Genomic DNA, 20,804 nt, shown 5'->3' on the forward strand with positions numbered 1-20,804 from the left:
TCAATCAGGCTTTGTAGGTGCAGACTCTTTCCAGAACTTTCCTCCACACCTTCCTTTCCCCATCCTCCCACTGCTTTCAGGGCACATGTATCCCACTTGCTCTCTTGTTCCCTCTGGACTTCTTCCCCCACATAATTCCCCCTGTGCTTTCTTCTTAAATTGTGTTGTATGCCCAGTGGAATGGCCTTCTGGTCATTGGCGAGTGTATTGCTCAGTCTCCATCTGTCTGTGTAGGTTTTGTAGTTCTTGCTGTTTTGTAGTATTGTGTAATCAGCCTGACTAAGCCTCCAGCATTATCAGCAATGTTATTTTATTTGTTTGCCTGCTTCCCTCACCTTTTATTGTGTGGTGTTTTTTTTTAAAGCTTTCCTCATTCTTCTTAAAGCCCTGGGGACAAAGTTCGCTTGGTACTGACAGTTTCTCCATGGGATTCAGTGTTGACTAGATCTGAAGAGGGTGAGAAATGAGTGACTTCTTGAGTGTTTGCAGGATGAGGCATGAGCGCTGGGAACTACTGTATCACATTTAAAACAAATTTGGATGTCAAAAGCACAAATTTAGACATATTGTAGTGCCATGTTTAATTTCCAGGTACTTTTATTTGTAACTAACTTCAAGTTCTATATAATATTGAGAGAAAGTCATGTCAACAGAGGCTTGGCATTCATTTGTTTATTAGCACCTGCTGAATATATATGAAGTTAGAGTGATGGACATTTTTTGGAATGAGCTGTAGGAAAGGGATGGGTGAAGGGAGAATGAAGAGAAAGTGCACTGTAAAACTCTCTGCCTTTAACATCCTACAGAAGGGCTTTGGATATTGAACTTGGAATTGATAGTTGTAGCTTGCATGAATTCAAGGCAGCCAACACTAATACTTAGCAGAATCTCCTAATGCTAAACAGTGTCTCCAGCTGCAGGTGAAAGGTGATGTGGTTTCTTTGGGAATAATTGAGGAATGGTAGTTCATTTTGAGAATAGTGTTTTGTAAATTGTTGGGCAAACAATGGCTTTTTCATAGTAATTGTGCTAAAGATAATCAGTCTATAAAGGCCTTTAATATGATATGTGTGGGTAGCAACAAATTCTAAAAAATTATATGTGAATATAAAAGGACATTTTGTCTTAAGAATTTTATATTCTTATTCCATAGCTTATTAATTTTGACTTTATAATTTGAGTGTGAATATTCATGACAATACAAATGTGCACCTTTTAAAAGCATTATCTCATGTGATTATATGCATTTTTACACATTGACAAGTCATGACAGGTTATTTGCAAGTCACATTTCAAAGAGCTCTAATCTGTGTGTCCTGGGCCAATGGAGGTAAAAAGGAAAGGTGTTTTACATTACCCTCTCATCCAAGAGTGGTTTTATGTGGGTGCAAGATGTTCACTGTCACAGCAGCATTGCTGTGAATCCTTATATTGCTTTCCCACTGTGTACAAACCACCTCAGGTTCATTCTCATTTGACTAGACAGTATAAAGCTTTTATTCCTTTTAAGTGAACAGAAAAAAAGATCAAAAGATTGTGATGTGATTTATAACAAAACAGGAATGATATTGCCATCATGCATACTTCTTCACCTATCTTTATACTATGTAACTTACATTTTTAAAAATTTTGTAGATGAAAACAAGATGTTGCCTGCAAGATCAGGGTGTACCATTGAAGATCATGTAATTGCAGGAAATGTGGAAGAATTCCGTAAGGATTTCATTTCTAGAATTTGGCTGACCTACAGGGAAGAATTTCCTCAAATAGAAGCGTCAGCCTTGACAACAGACTGTGGCTGGGGCTGTACACTGAGGACCGGCCAGATGCTGTTGGCTCAAGGCCTCATACTACATTTCCTTGGTCGAGGTAAATCCAGTGCTGTTTCCACTTGTATAGAGCATACACCTTGATGAGGTTAATTCTAAGAACTGATCTACCTATTACGTTTGTATTGAGCTGAGCTGAATATCTTACACACACGTTCCTGACTCTCCTTTCAAAACTGCAGATTCAACATGGCCATCTTGTCACCACCATGAATTTGTGTCACATTTTATTGTTCTAGTTGAATTCTCTTGAGTGTTTCTAGCTCATTAAGTCCCAAGCAGAAGAATTTTTACTCTGCTTTATTTTCTCTGTATGTGTCAGTAGTATTTTGAAAATTTTATCTTTATAAGTAATCTATAATTCTCTATATTATTTTAACTTAATTATTATTATTACTTTTTCAGACAGGGTCTCACTATGTAGCCCTGACAGGCCTGGAACTCACTATGTAGACTAGGCTGGCCTTGAATTCACAGAGATACACCTGCCTCTGCCTCTCAAGTGCTGGGCATGTGCTACCACACCTGGTTGTGATTCTTTATATTAAAAATTTAGGCATATTCTTAATAAGAACATTATGTGTAGAGTTTAAAAAAATTTATTAGAATAAATAAATGTGTGTGTGTGTGTGTGTGTGTGTGTGTGTGTGTGTGTGTGTGTCTGTGTAGAGGCCGGAAGATGTCAGATCCCTTGGAGCTGGAGTTGTAGGCACTTATGAGCTGTCTAACATGGGTGCTGGGACTGAACCAATTCCTCTGCAGGGGTAGCCGGTACTCTTAACTCCTGACCCATCTCCCCAGCCCCAGAACTTAGACTCGTAAAGCCTCAGAAATCTCATTGATGTTCTTTGACACTGACAACTTTGACTTTCTGACAACTTTCTTGTATTTACTTTCTGATGTCATTTTCCTGTCAGTCAGGTTTTTTTTATAATGTATACATTTGTAAGAGGGTTTTGTTTTACATTTTAGGCTATTATCGCTAGACACTATTAAATATCAGATTTCTTTAAAGTGTTAGACAATATCCCTGCACTAGTAACTTTTCTGTAGAGATGATTGAAGTTATTTAACAAAAGTTTGTGAGTAGTGTGACTAATACAAAGAAAAAGTTACTTTTTTTTTTTTTTTTTTTGCCAGAGCTGAGTACCGAACCCAGGGCCTTGCGCTTGCTAGGCAAGCGCTCTACCACTGAGCTAAATCCCCAACTCCTTATTTTTTTTTTTAATATTTAAAACTTTTACACATTGGAGATTAAACTCAGGGCCTTGTTTATATGCCAGAAATGTAATCTACCCCTAAACACAACTGAGTAAGACTCAGTTTAGAGCAGTTTTTTGGGGGGTGATTTGTTTGTGGTCCTGTGTACTCATGAGCAGGGGTGGGAATGTTTATTCCTGAGCAGGTCTCTGAACCAGTGACTTAATCTAAACTCAAAATGATTTGCTTCATTAACTTACAAACAACGTTTGAAGACTGCTGTGGTATTAAAACCAGTAAAATAATGGGTCTATTTGCTGTGTTTAGATCTTATAGCTTTCCTGGATTTATTCATTAGCTTTTCATTTACTGGAAAGCTATTACTCTCTAACAAACCATCATGGTATGCTGAAAGAAGGTACCAGAAGACCATCTTGAAGAAAAATAAAAATTTCAGTCGTGGTTCACCTCTGCAGCCTCCTGAGCACTGCCGCCGGTCCCCATTCTTTCTCTGTTCTTCCTCTTTTCTCCAGTGTTTGCTCTGTCGTTTTAGTTTTTCCTCAGTGCTGGGGATGGATTCCAGGGCTTTGAGCACGTTAGACAGACTTGAAGTATCCCTCATCCCACTGTTTTTGTTTTTTTCCTCAGGGCAGGTTTTCTCTGTGTAGGCTAGCTGGCCTCAAATGCCTAGTTTGCCTGCCTCAGCCTAGCGAGCCCTGGGGTTAGCATGCTTAGCTTACTGTTTGCTTTCCTTCCTTCCTCCCTCCCTCCCTCCCTTCCTTCCTTCCTTCCTTCCTTCCTTCCTTCCTCCCCCCTCCTTCCCTCCCTCCCTCCCTCCCTCCCTTCCTTCCTTCCTCCCTCCCTCCCTCCCTTCCTTCTTTCCTTCCTCTCCCCTCCTTCCCTCCCTCCCTCCCTCCCTCCCTCCCTCCCTCCCTCCCTCCCTCCCTCCCTTCCTTCCTTCCTCCCCCTTCCTTCCATCTCTCCATCCCTCCATCCTTTTCTTCTTTCTTTCCTTTTTTTCTTTCTTTTTCTGAAACATAGTCTCATGGTGTATATCAGGCTAGACTTGAACTTACAGAGGTCAGCCTTCCTCAGCCTCCCAAGTTCTGTGATTAAAAGTGCCTGGCATACATTTTTTCCCCCTATTTCAAAGCAGCTTTTACCAAGGGATCAGCCTTGAAATCATATACATACAAGTAACACTATACATAACAAACAGGTTATATTTACATACTTACACGTTTAGGAATATGTGTTGTTATGTATGTGTGTGTGTGTGTGTGTGTGTGTGTGTGTGTGTGTGTATTTTTTTTTTGATGTGCATCTATTGCTATAGCTTGGACCTGGCCTGATGCACTGCATATAGAGAATTCAGACTCGGACTCATGGACTTCCAACACTGTCAAAAAGTTCACTGCATCATTTGAAGCATCACTGTCAGGGGAAAGAGAACTCAGAACTCCAACAGTCTCTCTGAAGGAAACAACTGGGAAGCGTTCTGATGACCACACAGTACAGAATGAGATTTATCACAGGAAAATCATCTCTTGGTTTGGAGATTCCCCCGGGGCTGTCTTCGGTTTACACCGACTGATAGAGTTTGGGAAGAAGTCTGGGAAAAAGGCTGGAGATTGGTATGGACCAGCAGTGGTTGCTCACATTTTAAGGTATCATTGTTTTCAACCCCTCCATCTTGTGCTTAGAAATACCAACTTTGACAGTGAGTGTATACAGCTGAAGCTGTGTACAGCTACATGAGAACCTTCTGCTATCATTTGCTAGTGGGGAGTCAAACTACAGTTGCATTTACTATGGACAGAGTTTTCTCCCTTGTTTATAGGTACCAATATACAGGGTCTCATTCTAAGTAGGTTCTCATTAGTTTATTGTTGTATGTTCTAAAAGCTACCATCTCTTTCAACCTAGAGGCAGACCATGTTATTATTATGATTATTATTATTATTATTTTGTAATGCAACCAATTTACTGATATCTAATGAGATGTCAAGAGCTAAAATTATTGTTTCAGCACTTTTATGCACATTTCAAATTCATATGAATGATAAATAGTGAAGCAAACATTTATAAAAGCATAATCACAAAAGCATAGTTTCAGCCTTTAAGATGTCCCAGGCTCTGCATGTTTTCCTGTAGTGGCTAATGGTAAATATTTGGGGCTTTACAGACCTTACAGTTTGTGTTTTCCATTTTTCTTTCTCTTTTAGTATTTGAAATTGTCAAAATCATTCTCAGCTTACAGTATAAAAATACAGGCTACAGGTTGTATTTGGCCATATTTATCTGGTGTCTCTTCTATGCTAATATACAGGAACATACATAGTGGAACATTTAAAGTTAAGTAAAAATAAGGATATAGGCAAAAAAATTATTTTATTTGCCACATCTATGTAATTCCTTTTTTGCAAATGTTTGGTTTGTGTCATAACACATGCCATTGGAAACCCTCTTGCTCAGAAGTGCTTTCCAGTTTGCAGTTTTGCTTACAGAATCCTGACACTTTAAGTTAGGAAATTCATTTGCTTAGGTCAAATGGTTGTTCTTCTTCCTTCTCTGCCCTGTGGTGCTACGTATCAAACCCAGGATTCAGGACGATATACAAGTGCTCTAACCCTGAGCTACGTTCTAGCCCCTCATACTGATTTCTGAATGGTGTGAATAAGCCAAACTGTCGTTAAAAGAAAAAAAAAAAAGGAAAAGAACTTGGACAGGTGTAGTTGGGGACAAGCACAATAACACATTCTTTGTACTGAAGTCTTACTGTGCAGCACACCTTGAGTACACATGACTCACTGCTTAGAAAGCATTCTGTGTAGCCAGGGAGCTGATGAAGAAAGGAAGTCCTTTTAGGGCTAGGAGATAAGTTTTATAGACAAGGATTCTGAACTATATTCTGAATGTTTTGTAACTTCATTTGGAGTCTTCGGGAAATTCAGTGTAACATTCGGCTTTGGAAAATGCAGCTGATTTCTGACCCCACTCAGATGATAGCTTTGATAGCAGACATACAGGTTACATAGGAATGGCAGGGAAGCAATGGACTGTTTTCCTTTTTAAACTAAATTTTTAGGTGCCATCAGGAAATTTTACTTAGGATTTTAAAGATGTTTATTATCTTCCTAGAAAAGCAGTAGAAGAAGCTAGACATCCTGACTTACAAGGAATAACTATTTATGTTGCGCAGGACTGTACAGGTATGGAGCGTGTGGAATGGTAGTTGTATATGTATTGTGTTGGCTCAGACCCTCATGTATAAGGAGCTCATCTCTTCCTGGTTTATATTGTGAATGGTTATGAAGATGGCAGTCATGGCTAATCCATTTTTGTTCCTATGTAGCACCCTTCATGAAACAGGAATTTAGGATTTTTTTTCTGAATAAAGCCATTAATTATTAATTAAAATATATTCTCCAAGGAAATTTGAGCATTTAAAATGATTGTTTTGCTATCTTGTTTTTTTTCCCCTACTGAGACAGGCTTTTACTATGTAGCCTGGGCTGGTCTTGAATTTATAATGCTACTTCAGCCTACCCTGTCACCCTGTAGCCAGCGCTGAGGGCACATTGACACACCTGATCTAACATTAGCCAGTGCTGAGGGTGCATGGACACACTTGATCTAGCATTAGCCAGTGCTGAGGGTGCATGGACACACTTGATCTAGCATTAGCCAGTGCTGAGGGTGCATGGACACACTTGATCTAGCATTAGCCAGTGCTGAGGGTGCATGGACACACTTGATCTAGCATTAGCCAGTGCTGAGGGTGCATGGACACACTTGATCTAGCCTTAGCCAGTGCTGAGGGTGCATGGACACACTTGATCTAGCATTAGCCAGCGCTGAGGGTGCATGGACACACTTGATCTAGCATTAGCCAGCGCTGAGGGTGCATGGACACACTTGATCTAACATTAGCCAGTGCTGAGGGTGCATGGACACACTTGATCTAGCATTAGCCAGTGCTGAGGGTGCATGGACACACTTGATCTAACATTACTTTTTAGTTAGTCAGATTAAGCCAGTTATGGTGACTCATGCTAGTATTTCTGGCCCAGGGAGGCCAGGGCAGGAGGGTCATACATCTGAGGAGAGAAAATTCTGGGTTTCCCTTAGAAGTATGTTTTCCACAGTGTGCCAATAAGTCACCTCCCATGGTGGTTTGGGGCCTCCTGTTGATGTCCAGTATCTGTAGTTACCTTGAAACTCCATTGGGAATAGAAATAAAGGCTTAAGCTTCCTGAAATAAAATAAGCCACCCAAAGCTGTAAGTTCAACTTTTACAGAAAAGCTATTAAGAGGATACAATTAATGCTTTAGAAAAGTAGGAAACATGCATGCCAGGTTTAACAAAGACAGCTACACACCTGGCAACCAACAAGGGCTCATAGTGTTTGGCATTTTATACTTCTTAAAAAATTTATTTATTGTATGTGTGAGTTGTGAGCATGTGGAAGTCAGAGGACAACATGCAGGGATTGCTTCTCACCTCCCACCTTGTGGGTTCTGGGGGTGGAACTCAGGTTGTCGTGCTTAAGGGCAAGCGCCTTCCTGCTTAGCCACCCCACTGGCCTGTGTTTGGCATCTAATCAAGTCAAACACTTTGTGACTTACCTTACGCTTTTACTTTTGATTGTCCATTTCCCTGATAGAACCTATGCTCAGGGAGATCAAGACCTGTGTTTATTACTATTGAAGTTCTAGGGGCCATGTGTATCGCATTTTGAACTTGTTGATAGTTTGGTGATAGCAGAGACCAGATGACCAACCAGTGGAGGGGTGGGATCAGAAGAGGAGTGTTGATACAGCAGCCCTTATAAAACTTAATGTATACTTATTCCTGTGTTTCTCCCAGTTTACAATTCTGATGTAATTGATAAACAGACTGACTCTGTGACCTCTGGGGATGGCAGGGACAAGGCTGTTATTATCTTAGTTCCCGTTAGACTTGGTGGAGAAAGAACCAACACCGACTATCTGGAGTTTGTGAAGGTAGGAAGTGCTCAGTTCGCTTTGCATTTCTGTTTTCCTAACATAAAATGTAGTACCTAACATAAAAAATACACAGCAGTTGCAGTCCCTTTATGATGATCCTACAGTTACACGTTGTGAAGTTTGGCATCAGGGGTTTTAAATTTCAGCATGGAGAGATCACATGTGAGTCTGAAGAGCATTCTTCTGTGACAGAGTGAATACTCTGAGTCTCTGTGGTGTGCAGGAGTGAGGCTTGCAACATGGCTACTATTCCAGTATCCTTTTCTTATTAAAAAAATATATTTATCTTAGTTATTCTTAAAACTAACATTAAACCATGTCAAATGAACTGTTAAATCAAACCCTTAAAATAACTTCTGTATTTCATACTTTGTTGTGACACTGTGCTGTCTGTCGGTGAGAAACTGATAATGTAGACAGAAGTAAGATAGTGTGGGGGAGGGGGGACTTGACTTCCCCTTTTCATTAATCAGTTAAGTCTGTTCGAGTCCACAGCGCATAGTTATGTTTCTTGAACCAAAGGAAACTGTCCTGTCCTGTGTGTCATCTTATTTTATGCACTAAGACATTTAGTTTTAAAGCAGTGCCTTTTGCAGTATTCAGTGTTTGGTTAAGTTTGTAGCTTTAACAATCCTTTCAGTTTTAATAAAATGGCTTCCTCCTTGCTGTGATGAAATTCTTGGCAGAATGAACTTAGGGAGGTGAAGTTTGTTTGGACTCATAGTACAGAGGTGTTCAGTCCTTAGCCTGCAGGCAACTTGTAGCCCAGGATAGCTATGAATGCTAACTTACACAAAATTGTAAGCTTACTTAGGACATTATGAGTTTGTGTGTGTGTGTGTGTGTGTGTGTGTGTGTGTGTGTGTGTGTGTGTGTGTATGTGTGTGTGCATGTGTGCGTGCGTGCGTGCCTTTTCCTTTTGCTTTGATAACTATATTGCATGGTTCTTTAGTGTGAACTCTGGCGATGACAGTGTTGTGTTGCGGTGTCATACAGAACAGATGTGTTCTGTGTTCATGCTCTTCTCCTTGTATGTATACGAGTCTTACGGTGTGTTATCTTCTAAGTAGAGACAGCCCAGTTATAACACCAGACCGTCCATGTGCTCATGGTGACTTGTAGAGTGCAACACAGCAATCATCAATAATGCTCTAAACAACCATTGCAGATAATAGGCACCTCATGTTACTTAGAAGACAGAACAGTCTTCTCACTTGCTTCTTAAGGTTGCTTCCATACCTCAGCTGTGTTTCCTGCATTGCCCAGCATGCTTTACAGTTGGCTTCCCTTTGCACTACATCAGCAGCTGGGATACAGAAGGACCAACCTTGCTTCCTACTTTCCTATCAGTTAATTTTCACGGTAACAATAAAGAGAGTCCCTTCTGTGTTATTACGTTTCAGTCCTAGCATGGCTTATGCCGTGTCTCAAAGGCAAACAACTGCTGCTAGGGAGATGGCTTAGCCAGCAAAGTCCACGAGGACCTGAATTTGAACCCCACTTGCCCACAGAAAGGTGGGCATGGTAGCATGTTCCTGAAACCCCAGTGCTGGGGATGTGGAGGCAGGAGGATAAGGTCTCTAGGACTCACTGGCCAGCCGGTCCAGCCAGTGAGTGCAAGAGCTAGTGAGAGATCCTGTTTCAAGGAATAAGGTGGAGAGCATCCGTTGGCTTCTACATGCTTGTCCATACACATGCAACCACACCTGTGCACCTCTGGAGTGAGGGAGGAGAAGAGAAGCCCCAAAGAAGAAAGTGATGGCTGGAGGAAGATGTTCAATGCAGAATGGTCAGATGAGAAGTTTTCCATTGAGGTAAATAGTAGGTCAGTCTGCCCAGCCTGTAGGGACTTGGTGTAAGTATTCAAAGACTGTAATTTGAACAGTCATTGGCTATAATACATGCTGTCATATTTGATGCGTATCGGGATTGTGTCACAAGGACAAAATAGTGGAACTGAACAAAAGACTTGTCAACAAAATTGTTTTTGAAAGTTATAATTTGGACAGATCCTATTGTAAAAGCTAGTTATGTGGCAGCATGTTTAATAGCAGAAGAGCAAAACCATTTACTGGTAGTGAAGTATGTAGAGTGTGGCAGGGATAACATTACATGCTTTGAGAAAAGGGGTAGTTCTAAATTCACTTTGTCTCACCTGACCATAACCACATAAAGTGGAAAAAGTGGAAAAACCCACTGAAAGGAGATTGGAAAGAAGAGTCCCTAATTTCAATTTTCTTAAACTGGCACTACGAAACAGCTCAGCTTGCCTCTTTTAGTAAAGAGATTGATGATGAATTAAAGTCACTAAAGACACGGCTTCTTTAGTGCCAGGAAAGGGCACAACTAAATCAAACGGTTCCTATAAAGCAGTGAAAACACAAAGCCGTTTCTTTCTCTCTGTATCTATGGCCATTCCCAGTGGTGCTTATAATGGCAGGTACAAGAGAGGGACTTGTGCAATTCACAGAAGATGATATTGCCTCTGCCCAGAATTTGTGTTTAATGAAGTATTGCATCATGCATCAAGAAAATATGTATGCACAACATTAAGATTGAATATCATCATGAAAATCTTCATTAGGACTGAATTTTATAAGGACCAAGCAGGAATTCCTTAAAAATGTTGATGCTGACTGTGGCTACATCAGTAAGGGTTTTTGAAAGTAAGGGGCTAAGTCAAGGCCAGAGGTGGAGAAGTTTTATGATTTGCAACATGTTATCAAGTCCTTTCTGATATCAAAACAAAATTTATACAGGATATTGACAATGAAAACAGGCCCACAGATGTAGATTTTTTAAAATATTTTTTCATAGATTTAACACAGTGTTTCAAATCATCTCATTTTAAGTGAAACTAAAATTGTTACAGTTCATTGGGCTGTAGTGGTGCACGCCTCTTAACCCAGCACTTAGGCAGGGGCAGGCTGATCTCGTGAGTTCTAGGCGAGCCTGGTCTACAAAGTGAGTTTCAGGACAGCTAGAGCCACAGAGAAAAACTGTCTTGAAAAAACAAACAAACAAAAACAACAACAAAAAATTGTGGTAGTTCAAATTCAGGCTCTTTAAACAGTTTTATACATTTCAACACACTAGCTAAACCACAGTCCCGTGGAAACCAAGCAATGTGTGACATAAGAGCGTGGAAACAGACTGTTTAAAATGGAGGCCGGGCTGTAACCCCCAGAGACCTGTTGCTAGGCACCCTACTTCTAGCAGCCCCCCCCCCCCACCCCAGCTTCCCTTACTTCCCCAAACAGTACTACTACTGGCTGAGAACCAAGACAGGCTCCTTGAGCCAGAGCCTTCTCTTGGTGGAGGAAGTTGCCAGGGCCTGCCAGGTGTGGTTCATCTGGCAGAGGGTTCTGCTGTTCGGTGGTGTCCATGGCAGCACATGCTCTTAGTGTGAACTAGTAGTCATTGAGTTGTTACTGTGATATATTCTGTACTGGCCGTGTGGGAGCTACATGAGCAGTATTTGTTAACTCGCTTGTGTTGGCCTTTCCAGTATAATCCATCTCCTTTGCCCTCACAATAGCCAAGTACTTCGTCTTTATAAACTGGAAAAGGCCCAGGGAAATCAAGTGATACGTTCAACTTCAAATACTGAACTGGAGATACGATCATCACTTTGTTGTTTTAAAATCCCCCAATAAAGACTGATTCAAAAGATCACATTTCCTTGAATGTCTGCTAGTTGGGTTTACACTGTGTCCACTGAAATGAGAGCACTTTTGAGGGTTGAGACATTGTCAGATAAATATGCCTGAAGTAGTTGTGTGAGGGTTCTGTGGCAGGTGTTACACTTGGCCAGAGGGAGAGCTTGTAAAGAGCTACCCACCTAAAAGTGAAGGAGGGTGTGTCTGGAAGCCCTGAGAGAAAGGCCGTCACTGGAACCCCCTCCCTGGCACCCTCTTCTTCACTCACCTGATTGTATAGTGGTCAGTAGTTTTACCCCCCCCCCCCAACCAGAGTACATTATAGTCTAAAATGCAATATGTAGTTACATGTTTTAAATGTATTATTCAAAAGTGTATTATTCAAGGTCATTCACACTATCTTAGAAATAGTACCGTCCCAGACTCTTACTATATTCCATGAGAAAGACATATGCCGTGTGCTTTATCATCCCTTACCACAAGAAACTTATTTAATTAGTTTTATTTCTGTAAGGAGCTGAAAAAAGGAGAACTCAAAGTTCTTCCTTCCACAAGACAAATTAGGACTTTGCTTTTTGATGGATTAGCTTCAGTTTTATTGATTGGTTTGTGGATACAACTCAGTAAATCCTCACACTAGCTAATGTGGAGAAACAGTGAGGAGCTGAGAGGTGTTTACGGTTTCTAAGGATACAGCCCCTTACACCTGGTGGCCTTTCAGCTCCCAGCCACTAAATGTGTATTGTGGGGTCTAGTCTGAGGTGGAGGAAATACAGATGTCAGGACAGATGTCTCCTTTATGTGGCCACATTAGGTTTCTGAGAAGAGTAGGTAATGAGTCTTGGTGTGTGTGTGTGTGTGTGTGTGTGTGTGTGTGTGTGTGTGTGTGTGTGTGTAGGTCTCTTTCTTTTCTCGGCTATGGGAGACTTAGAACTTTCACTTCTTCATTGGTCCCCAGGACATAAATATTTTATTCAGCTGACAAGGTTGCCTTGTGAAACTAAGTTTTCATTTAAAGAGAAAGGAATAGAAACTTACTGACAAGAACCCCGTTTCTGTTACAGGCTTGTTTTTCATAGGGTAAACAATATTTGTTAGTTGGTTCAGGGCAGCTGAGGTTAGCGGAGATGTTAATGTTTGTTTTATTTATTGTTTATTAGTTGCTGCTTTTCTTAATAAACCACCTCTGATATTTTTGCAAGATGGTAGTTATTTAAGACTTTCTTTTTAAAGATTTAATTATTTCTATTTTTATCTGTATGAATGTTTCGCTTGCATAATGTATGAGCATTGTATGTGTGTGTGGTGTCCAAGGAGGGTGGCAGATCCCCTGGAATTGGAGTTACAGACAGTTGTGAACCACCATGTGGATATTGGAAACTGAACCTGGGTCCTTTCCAAGAGCAGCAAATGCTCTTAACCACTGGGCCATCTGTCCAGCCCTTGTTCTTCAGAGGCTGGTTTAGTCTGCTTTGTGCTCTTGTAGTAAAACACTTGAGATTGGGTGATTTGTAAAGAATAGAGATCCAACCTGTTGTACTCTGGGTGATCCTCATTCAGGATCAGGGGGCTGGCTGCTGTTGAAGGGTTTCCTGCAGAAAAGCAAGATGGAGGTATCTGTTCCCTCAGGCCCATCTTAGAGCACTATCAATCCGTTCAGAAGGGTGGACCCATCAGCATTCAAATGTTCCCCAAAGGTCTCACCTCTTACCATTGTTTTGCTGTGGATTAAGTTTCTAGCAAGTGAATTTTAGAGGAAATAAAAACATTCGAACTAGCAAAGGGATTATTTATAACCTAGAACATGAAGAACCTAGAACAATTCAAATATTCATGAGGGTTTATGAGCATAGAATACAACCATTAGTTATCAAAGTGATATATGTATTTACTGATGTGAAAAAATGTTCATGGCAAAATGAGTGCCTAAAAGATAAAATAGCATGGGGCTGGAGAGATGGTTCAGTGGCTAAGAACGCTTACTGTTCTTGCAGAGGACCCAGGTTCAGTTCCCAGCACCCATGTTAGGCAGCTCACAGCATGAGACATTGTCTCAAAAATGAAAAAAAAAAAAAACATAAAAAGGTGATCTTTGGGTATTCTATTTTTTGTGTTTGTGTACATTTGTTTTTGTTTTTTTAAAGTGATCACATTATTTTTAAGAACACAAATTAAACTAGAAAACACCTCTGTTTGGTTAGCTTGCTAGAGGGAAAAGAACATTGTCCATGTACAAATGTGTTAGTTACCTGCCTCAACGCTGGGACAAAATGCCTGACGGAAAGGCATGGTAGCCGAAGTGTGAGGTGGCTCGTCAGGAAGCAGTCGAGGAGGTGGAGAGAGATGAACGCTTGTACCCCACCTGTGTGCTCCTCTTTATTCAGTCCAGGACCCCAGCCCATAGAGTGGTACTGCCCTATTCAGTCCAGAACCCCAGCCCATAGAGTGGTACTGCCCGTATTCAGGCTCGGCTTCCCACCTCAGTTAAGCCTCTCTGGAGATGCCCTCCCAGCTATGCCCAGAGCCGTGTCTCCTAGGTGATTTAAGTTCTGTCAGGTTGACAGTTGTCGTAGGATTGTTGTAGCTGTGATGAAACACTATGACCAAAAGCAGCTTGGGAAGGAAAGGGTTTATTTGGATTACGTATCTCCGGTCACAGTCCACTGAGGGAAGCTGAGTCAGGAACTCAGGACAGGAATCTGAAGGCAGGAACTGATAGAAAGGCCATGGAATAATGCTGGCTCATTCAGCCTGCTTTTTTACACCACCCAGGACCACCTGCCCAGAGGTGCATCACCCACAGTGGGCTGAAGGCCCCACATCAGTCATCAATCTGGAAAACGCACCACAGATTTGCCTATAGGCAATCTGATGAAGGCATTTCCTTCCTTCCTTCCTTCCTTCCTTCCTTCCTTCCTTCCTTCCTTCCTTCCTTCCTTCTTTCCTTTCTTTTTTGGTTTTTCGAGACAGGGTTTCTCTGTGTAGTTTTGCGCCTTTCCTGGAACTCACTTGGTAGACCAGGCTGGCCTCGAACTCACAGAGATCCACCTGCCTCTGCCTTCCGAGTGCTGGGATTAAGGGCGTGCACCACCACTGCCAGGCCAGCATTTTCTTAATTGGGGTTTCTCTTTCCAAAAACCTTTCTAGCTTTCTCAAAAATTAACAAAAACCAAACCAAACCAAACCAAACAAATCCACCAGGATAAGTGGGGCTAGCCATTCCAGCAGGTGTTTCTTCGTCTGCAATCTCAGTGGTCTGGTAAAACCATTCCAAGTTAGTGTTGGCTTACAATCACTTTTTTTTTTCTGGTCCTCAGGATTTATTTGCTTTATAAGATACATTTTTGGACTAAAAGTAATGATGTTATCATCAATGCTTTGAATATCAAGACTCATAGTATGTATATATAGGGGCCCATGAATCTGCAACTGCTTTGTGGACTTCGTGTATATACACTTTGTGTGTATACACGTTCTGAAGTGTTTGGGATTGTGAGAGTAGAATATGTCTACCTATCACAGACAGTGACTGTTAGCAAAAGAATGCATTCCACACGTCTTCCCAGGACCCATTAGGCAAGTTTCCAACTTACAGACAAGAGAATATAGAAACATCACCCAAGAACCTACACTCAGAACACGGCACCTCCAACACCCTTAGTCTCCCCGGTTCTCTGCTGAAGAATTTGGTCTTCATGCTGACAGGCTACCTGGGGAGCCCTTCCTTCACCAGACCTTTGTAATAGCCCCATCACACCACATCAACAATAGGAGCAGCTCTGGCTTGTTTTTTGCAGCATTGACACATGTGTGACACCAGATCTCATTACGGGTAGTTGTGAGCCACCATGTGGTTGCTGGGAATTGAGCTCAGGACCTCTAGAAAAGCAGCCAGTGCCCTTAACCACTGAGCCATCCCTCCAGCCCGCTGTGGCTCCTCTTTAAGTGGTTAATGCCTCATCCCAGCTCTCCCAATGTACCCTGGATGGTATTTGTGGAAGTTGATCCTATGGGGATGCATGTCTCCAGCATTGCCCCAGCCTCATGGCTGCTTGTTGTGCTTCCCAATGAGGCAAAGGCTCAGTGGCCCCTGAGTTTCCAGGTCTTCCTCACTCTGGATGGCATGGCAGTGGCCCCAATCCTAAATACCTGTCAAGCATTATAGCTTTAGCAACAGTTACACCCTTTTCCTGGGGAGATATGCAGTAATGCTTACTCACCCCAGATAAGATACCAGCGGACCAAAGAAATTATTCCATCTCAGTGCATTTTGGGGCTATTACAAAGGTCTGGTGAAGGAAGGGCTCCCCAGGCAGCCTGTCAGCATGAAGACCAAATTCTTCAGCAGCGAACTGGGGAGACAAAGGGTGTTGGAGGTGCCTTGTTCTGAGTGTAGGTTCTTGGGTGATGTTTCTATATTCTCTCTGTCTATAAGTTGGGAACCTGCCTAACAGGTCCTGAGAGGATGTGAGGAATGCATTCGTTTGCTAAGTAAATTACTTGGGTTCTTTACAGATGCATGGAGTGTTGGACAGCTTTGTCATGACAAATTCTTACTTTAGCATGCACGGTGACTTTACCAGAGTCCATTTCCAGTCAGCCTTTCACCCACTGTGCACTCTAACAGCTGGGAGATGGGTCTGGAGGGACCAGGAAGGACTAAGTGGCTAGAATCTCAAGCAAGAGTGTGCTGACCTTCCCTCTGCCTTCTGCTGGGGAATGTTATTAGGGGCTCGGGAGGGTGGCAGTCCAGTGATCACAGCTGGTCCGTAAGGCTGTGTCATGCTCAGAGGATAGAGCTTCACAGCTGTCTATTGTTTACCCCTATGGTTGCTGGGCTGATGGGAAGCTGCGGTCACTCGCTGCCACTACCTGGCCTCAAAAGATTATACCACATTTTTATATTATTAACTCAGGAAAGATCAAAATCCGAGATCCAAATTATGGGTGTTTGGTTTGTTGTTGTTTGAGACAACAGTTTTGCCTTGTAGCCCAGGCTAGCTTTGACCTGTCAATCCTGCCTCAGCCTCTTGACTACTAGGATTGTATATATCTACATTCACCTCCAAGTATGGTTTCTGATGAATGTATAACAGCTTTTGCATTGCAATAAACAGTTGTGAGCTGTACAGTGTTAAGGTGGGTGCTGAGTTCTTTTTTTTTTTTTTTTTTAATCCTCTAGATCACATGTTCCCAGCCTTCCTAATGCTGAGACCCTTTAATGCAGTTCCCCATGCAGTGGTGACCCTCCCCAACCATAAAATTGTTTTTGTTGCTACTTCACAACTGTAATTTTGCTACTGTTATGAACCATAATATAAATACCTGGCATGCAGAATGGTCTTAGGCAAAGGTGAAAGGGTCATTTGATTCCCAAAGGGGTCTCAACCACAAGTTGAGAAGCACAGCTCTAGATGGAAGAGCATACTCATTAAGAGAAGAACTAGTGCCTTGCGTTGTTTTCTCTGTGGCACATTGTGGCCTGTCTGTGTTGTTGAACAACATGCTGTGAATTAACACTGAGTAGATTCCAGGACACAGAGCCAGTGTTAAACAGTAGTAACTGTTGGTGAGAAGTTGGGGTGCTTCTAAAATCAGCAGCACAGACTCTGCTGTCGCAGATTGTCACCAGACCTAAATCTGTTCATTTCCTCTGACAGGGTGTCTTAAGCCTTGAATATTGTGTAGGTATTATTGGCGGCAAACCTAAACAGTCGTATTACTTTGCTGGCTTTCAAGGTTAGTGACTAAGCATGATATTTCTTTATTGTTTTCTTTTAAAAGGGGAAGGTTAACATGAGCTTGTTTGGGAAGCAGATGGTTAAGAGCCCGGTGAGGACCTCAGATGGCTGTCAGGCCTTCCTCCACTGCTCACTTGTCATTGGTCCACAACATAACTGGATTCCTTAAAATGTATACTTAATTTCTGGTTCTGCATAAACAAAGCCTAATTTATTGGCTTCCCTGAATTCCAGAAGACACCGCTGCCGCGTTCTGGCAGTTGCTATTTACATATTTACTTTTGACCGTTTTTTTAGTGGTGTTCGTTGATGAGGAAATGACAAGCAATATGTTCTTGCTGTCAGAACAAAGAAGGCAATGCATTTTTCATATGCAAACTGTAGAATATAATTGTGTGTTTGTGAAAGTAATTTTATCACCAAAAATTAAATGACAGTCTCATCACTTTATAAAATTCTGCTTATACAAGCATATTTGATTATGCAAAGTTAATCTATGCTGCACAGACCTGTGTTTCCGTCAGTATCAGGCTGGCAGGCTGTTCCACCTAGACTTTTTAGCTGCTCTACATAGAAATTGGATTGTAAGCAGTGTCATAATAAGGTGTTTTTTGAATTACTTGTCTTCTGTTTTGTCCTTGTAGATGACAGTTTGATTTACATGGATCCTCATTACTGCCAGTCCTTTGTGGATGTCAGCATAAAGGATTTCCCTCTTGAGGTACTGTACATGGATTGCTTCCTTCCCATCTGAAGCAGACTGATGTTTGGAGGTGTGCTAGGGAGCCAGGCCTTTCTAGTGTAACAATCACAAGGCAGTATTTGCTAGTTTATAAAACCAGTCAGCGCTGGTCAGAGGCTGAGTGTTGGGATGCTGAATTTTAATTTGTGATTTCCTGCCTTCCTCATTTATATCCCTCTCTGACTTGTTAGATCCTGAGTGTACTGAAGTAAATGATCAAGTCTCCAAGGATTTTTGTAGCCAGCTAGCTAAGCAGTGCATAAACAGAAGACTCTATAGTGTTAGGTCTGTCCTGGACGGGGAGGAGACAAAAAGATGGTTCCCCAAAGAAAAGCCCAGCAGCCGGAGCCTCTGCCCCGTCCCTCCTACATTTTCTGGTGCTCATTTGGATTCCTAGCAATCACTGAAGCTCATTTTTATAGATTCTACTTTTCCTATAGGTGGCCATTTTGTTATCCAATATTATAAGTCAGAAATGTTTGCGTTCCTAAGTGAGACTGATAACTACTATATCATTTTACTTGGTTTTTCCTAGTTGATGCTTTTGCAGATTAGATTGATTTGATCACGTATGGCAAGGGACTGATTGTAACTGATAGGGTCAATGGAAAATGTGTGAAATGTTGTGTTTTAAAAGTGTCCTTTGAGCTAATGTTAATTCTTAATAGTATTACAAGGGGTAAATATGTAAACAAACTGCAAGATTAAAGTCTGGTTTAGAAAAATACATTGTAAAACACCCTAGCCTCTTGTGTAAGTTAATACCTCAGCTATGTTCCTCCTTTCACAGAATTGCATGTGAACTGTAGTAAACCTTAGGAGGTCTGCTGGGCAGCTGGGCTTAAGCTGGCTGAGGCCTCACCGTTGCTAGGCAAGAGCTCTACCACTGACCTACATCTCTAACCCCCAAATTTCACTTTCCGCTTTTGTCATATCAAGTGGAGATTTTAAGCTTGCATTCCCAAGCATCCTTGCTTTGGTGTCTCCTGTATATGCTGCTGAAACTGTGCAGACAGTGGATAACAGGCATGGTCTAAAGCCTCCTTCCTAGGTTGTTAAAATCACATTTGTAGACTTTTTTTTATGGATGGATAAATTCACAGTGCAGACCTTTCCCCTCTAACTCCATGTAAATAGTTACTTGTAGTCCTGAGATTGTTAATTGAGTGACCTAAATCTAACAGGATTGGGAAATTTTAAATAGAATATCTGCATGTGAAGATTAAAGAAAATATTTAAATATATCCTTTGCTATTATTCTTAGATGTTGATTTCTTACATTTTTGGAGTTGAACTTTTAACATTTTGAAATTGAATTAGGCCCACTTCTTTCTGAACTGTCATTTATTGAGTTTTCTGGATGAAAGTCTGTAGGCCTCTCTTGAGCTCTTGTATCTCCAAATGCTTTGGTTATGTCTCTATATTAATTTTCCTCTTTGTGATACTATCTCATGAATATGTTAGGATAAATTGTTGACTTAGCACGTGTGATTGAGTAGAATTCTATATGAGGGGAAGAGGATCTTCCTCATCTTGGGTCATCCTCATTAAGGTTTTTGAGTGAAGGTTTCACTGTGTAGCCCTGGCTGGCCTGGAACTTGCTGTGTAGATCAGATTGGGCTTAGGCTCCTGGAGGTCTGCTCGCCTCTGCCCTTGCTCAGGGAGAGGATTAAAGGTGTGCACCATCACACCTTCCTGAGGGCAACTTTTAATGTATAAAGCACCATGGTGTGATTTTCAGGGGGACAGTGGGGTTCAGAAGAGCAGTTTAGCAGCCTTAGAGAAAAAGTAAAATTACTGTGAGAAACCAGAAGAGAATGAGAGGATCTGGGGTCTTTGCGATGAGTACAGGTTGAGGTGCAGGTTTTCAGTGTCAGTGGCTTCAATAAGACAGAATTTTAGTTGTTGGGAATGGGAGGAATATGACATGTGTGTATTCATGCATTTATACATATGGCTTGCCAGCACGCTTGTGGGCATTTTCCTGATTGCTAATTGATGTAGGAGGGCCCAGCCCACTGTGGGTGGTGCCATCCCTAGGCAGGGGTCCTGGACTGCATGTGGAAGTTAGCAAGCAGAAGCTGGGAGTGAGCCAGTGAGCAGCATTCCTCCGTGGTTTCTGCTTTCAGCTCCTGCACTGACTTCCATCTTTATGGACTGTGCCCTGAAAGCTGAAATAAACTCCTTTCCAAGTTTCTTTTGGTCCAGCTGATAACGTGCAACAGAAAGCTAACCAGAAGAGTATTACATATATTATTAATGAATAAAAGTTTCTTAATCAGATACTATGAGTCCTTATTGTTTTCATATACTTCCAGAATTATAGACTGTTTATTAAAAATACTGTTTTTATTTTATTTTTTGAGATGGGGTCTCACTGTATAGCCCTGGCTGGCCTAAAACTTACTTTGTAGATCAGGCTGGCCGTGAACTCAGAGATCCACTGTCTGCCAAGTGCTGGGATTAGAGGCATGTGCCCCAATTCCTGGCAAATACTAAGTTCTTAAAGGTAAGAAAAGTGCTGTTACTGGGCATGTGAGTCTGTTCCAATTTCAAATTTGAGACACCAGAAGGATCATACAGTGGTAACTGTTTCAGTCACCACGATAAATTAAGAAAAATG

The 20,804-nt window shown here is 41.6% G+C and overlaps 1 protein-coding gene across 2 annotated transcripts in view; it reads left to right on the forward strand.

The window, feature by feature from the left end:
* The window catches only part of Atg4c (autophagy related 4C cysteine peptidase), a 72,239-nt gene that overhangs the window by 30,751 nt on the left and 20,684 nt on the right, over positions 1–20,804 (forward strand). For both annotated transcript variants that reach the window (XM_036177856.1, XM_036177857.1), the window contains exons 4-9: positions 1,636–1,869; positions 4,366–4,696; positions 6,171–6,241; positions 7,900–8,036; positions 17,359–17,437; positions 18,084–18,160. In XM_036177856.1, the coding sequence (XP_036033749.1) occupies positions 1,636–1,869; positions 4,366–4,696; positions 6,171–6,241; positions 7,900–8,036; positions 17,359–17,437; positions 18,084–18,160 (929 nt within the window). The remainder of the gene's footprint in view (positions 1–1,635; positions 1,870–4,365; positions 4,697–6,170; positions 6,242–7,899; positions 8,037–17,358; positions 17,438–18,083; positions 18,161–20,804) is intronic.

This window comes from Onychomys torridus, chromosome 2 (assembly GCF_903995425.1).
Source record: "Onychomys torridus chromosome 2, mOncTor1.1, whole genome shotgun sequence".
NCBI lineage: Eukaryota > Metazoa > Chordata > Mammalia > Rodentia > Cricetidae > Onychomys > Onychomys torridus.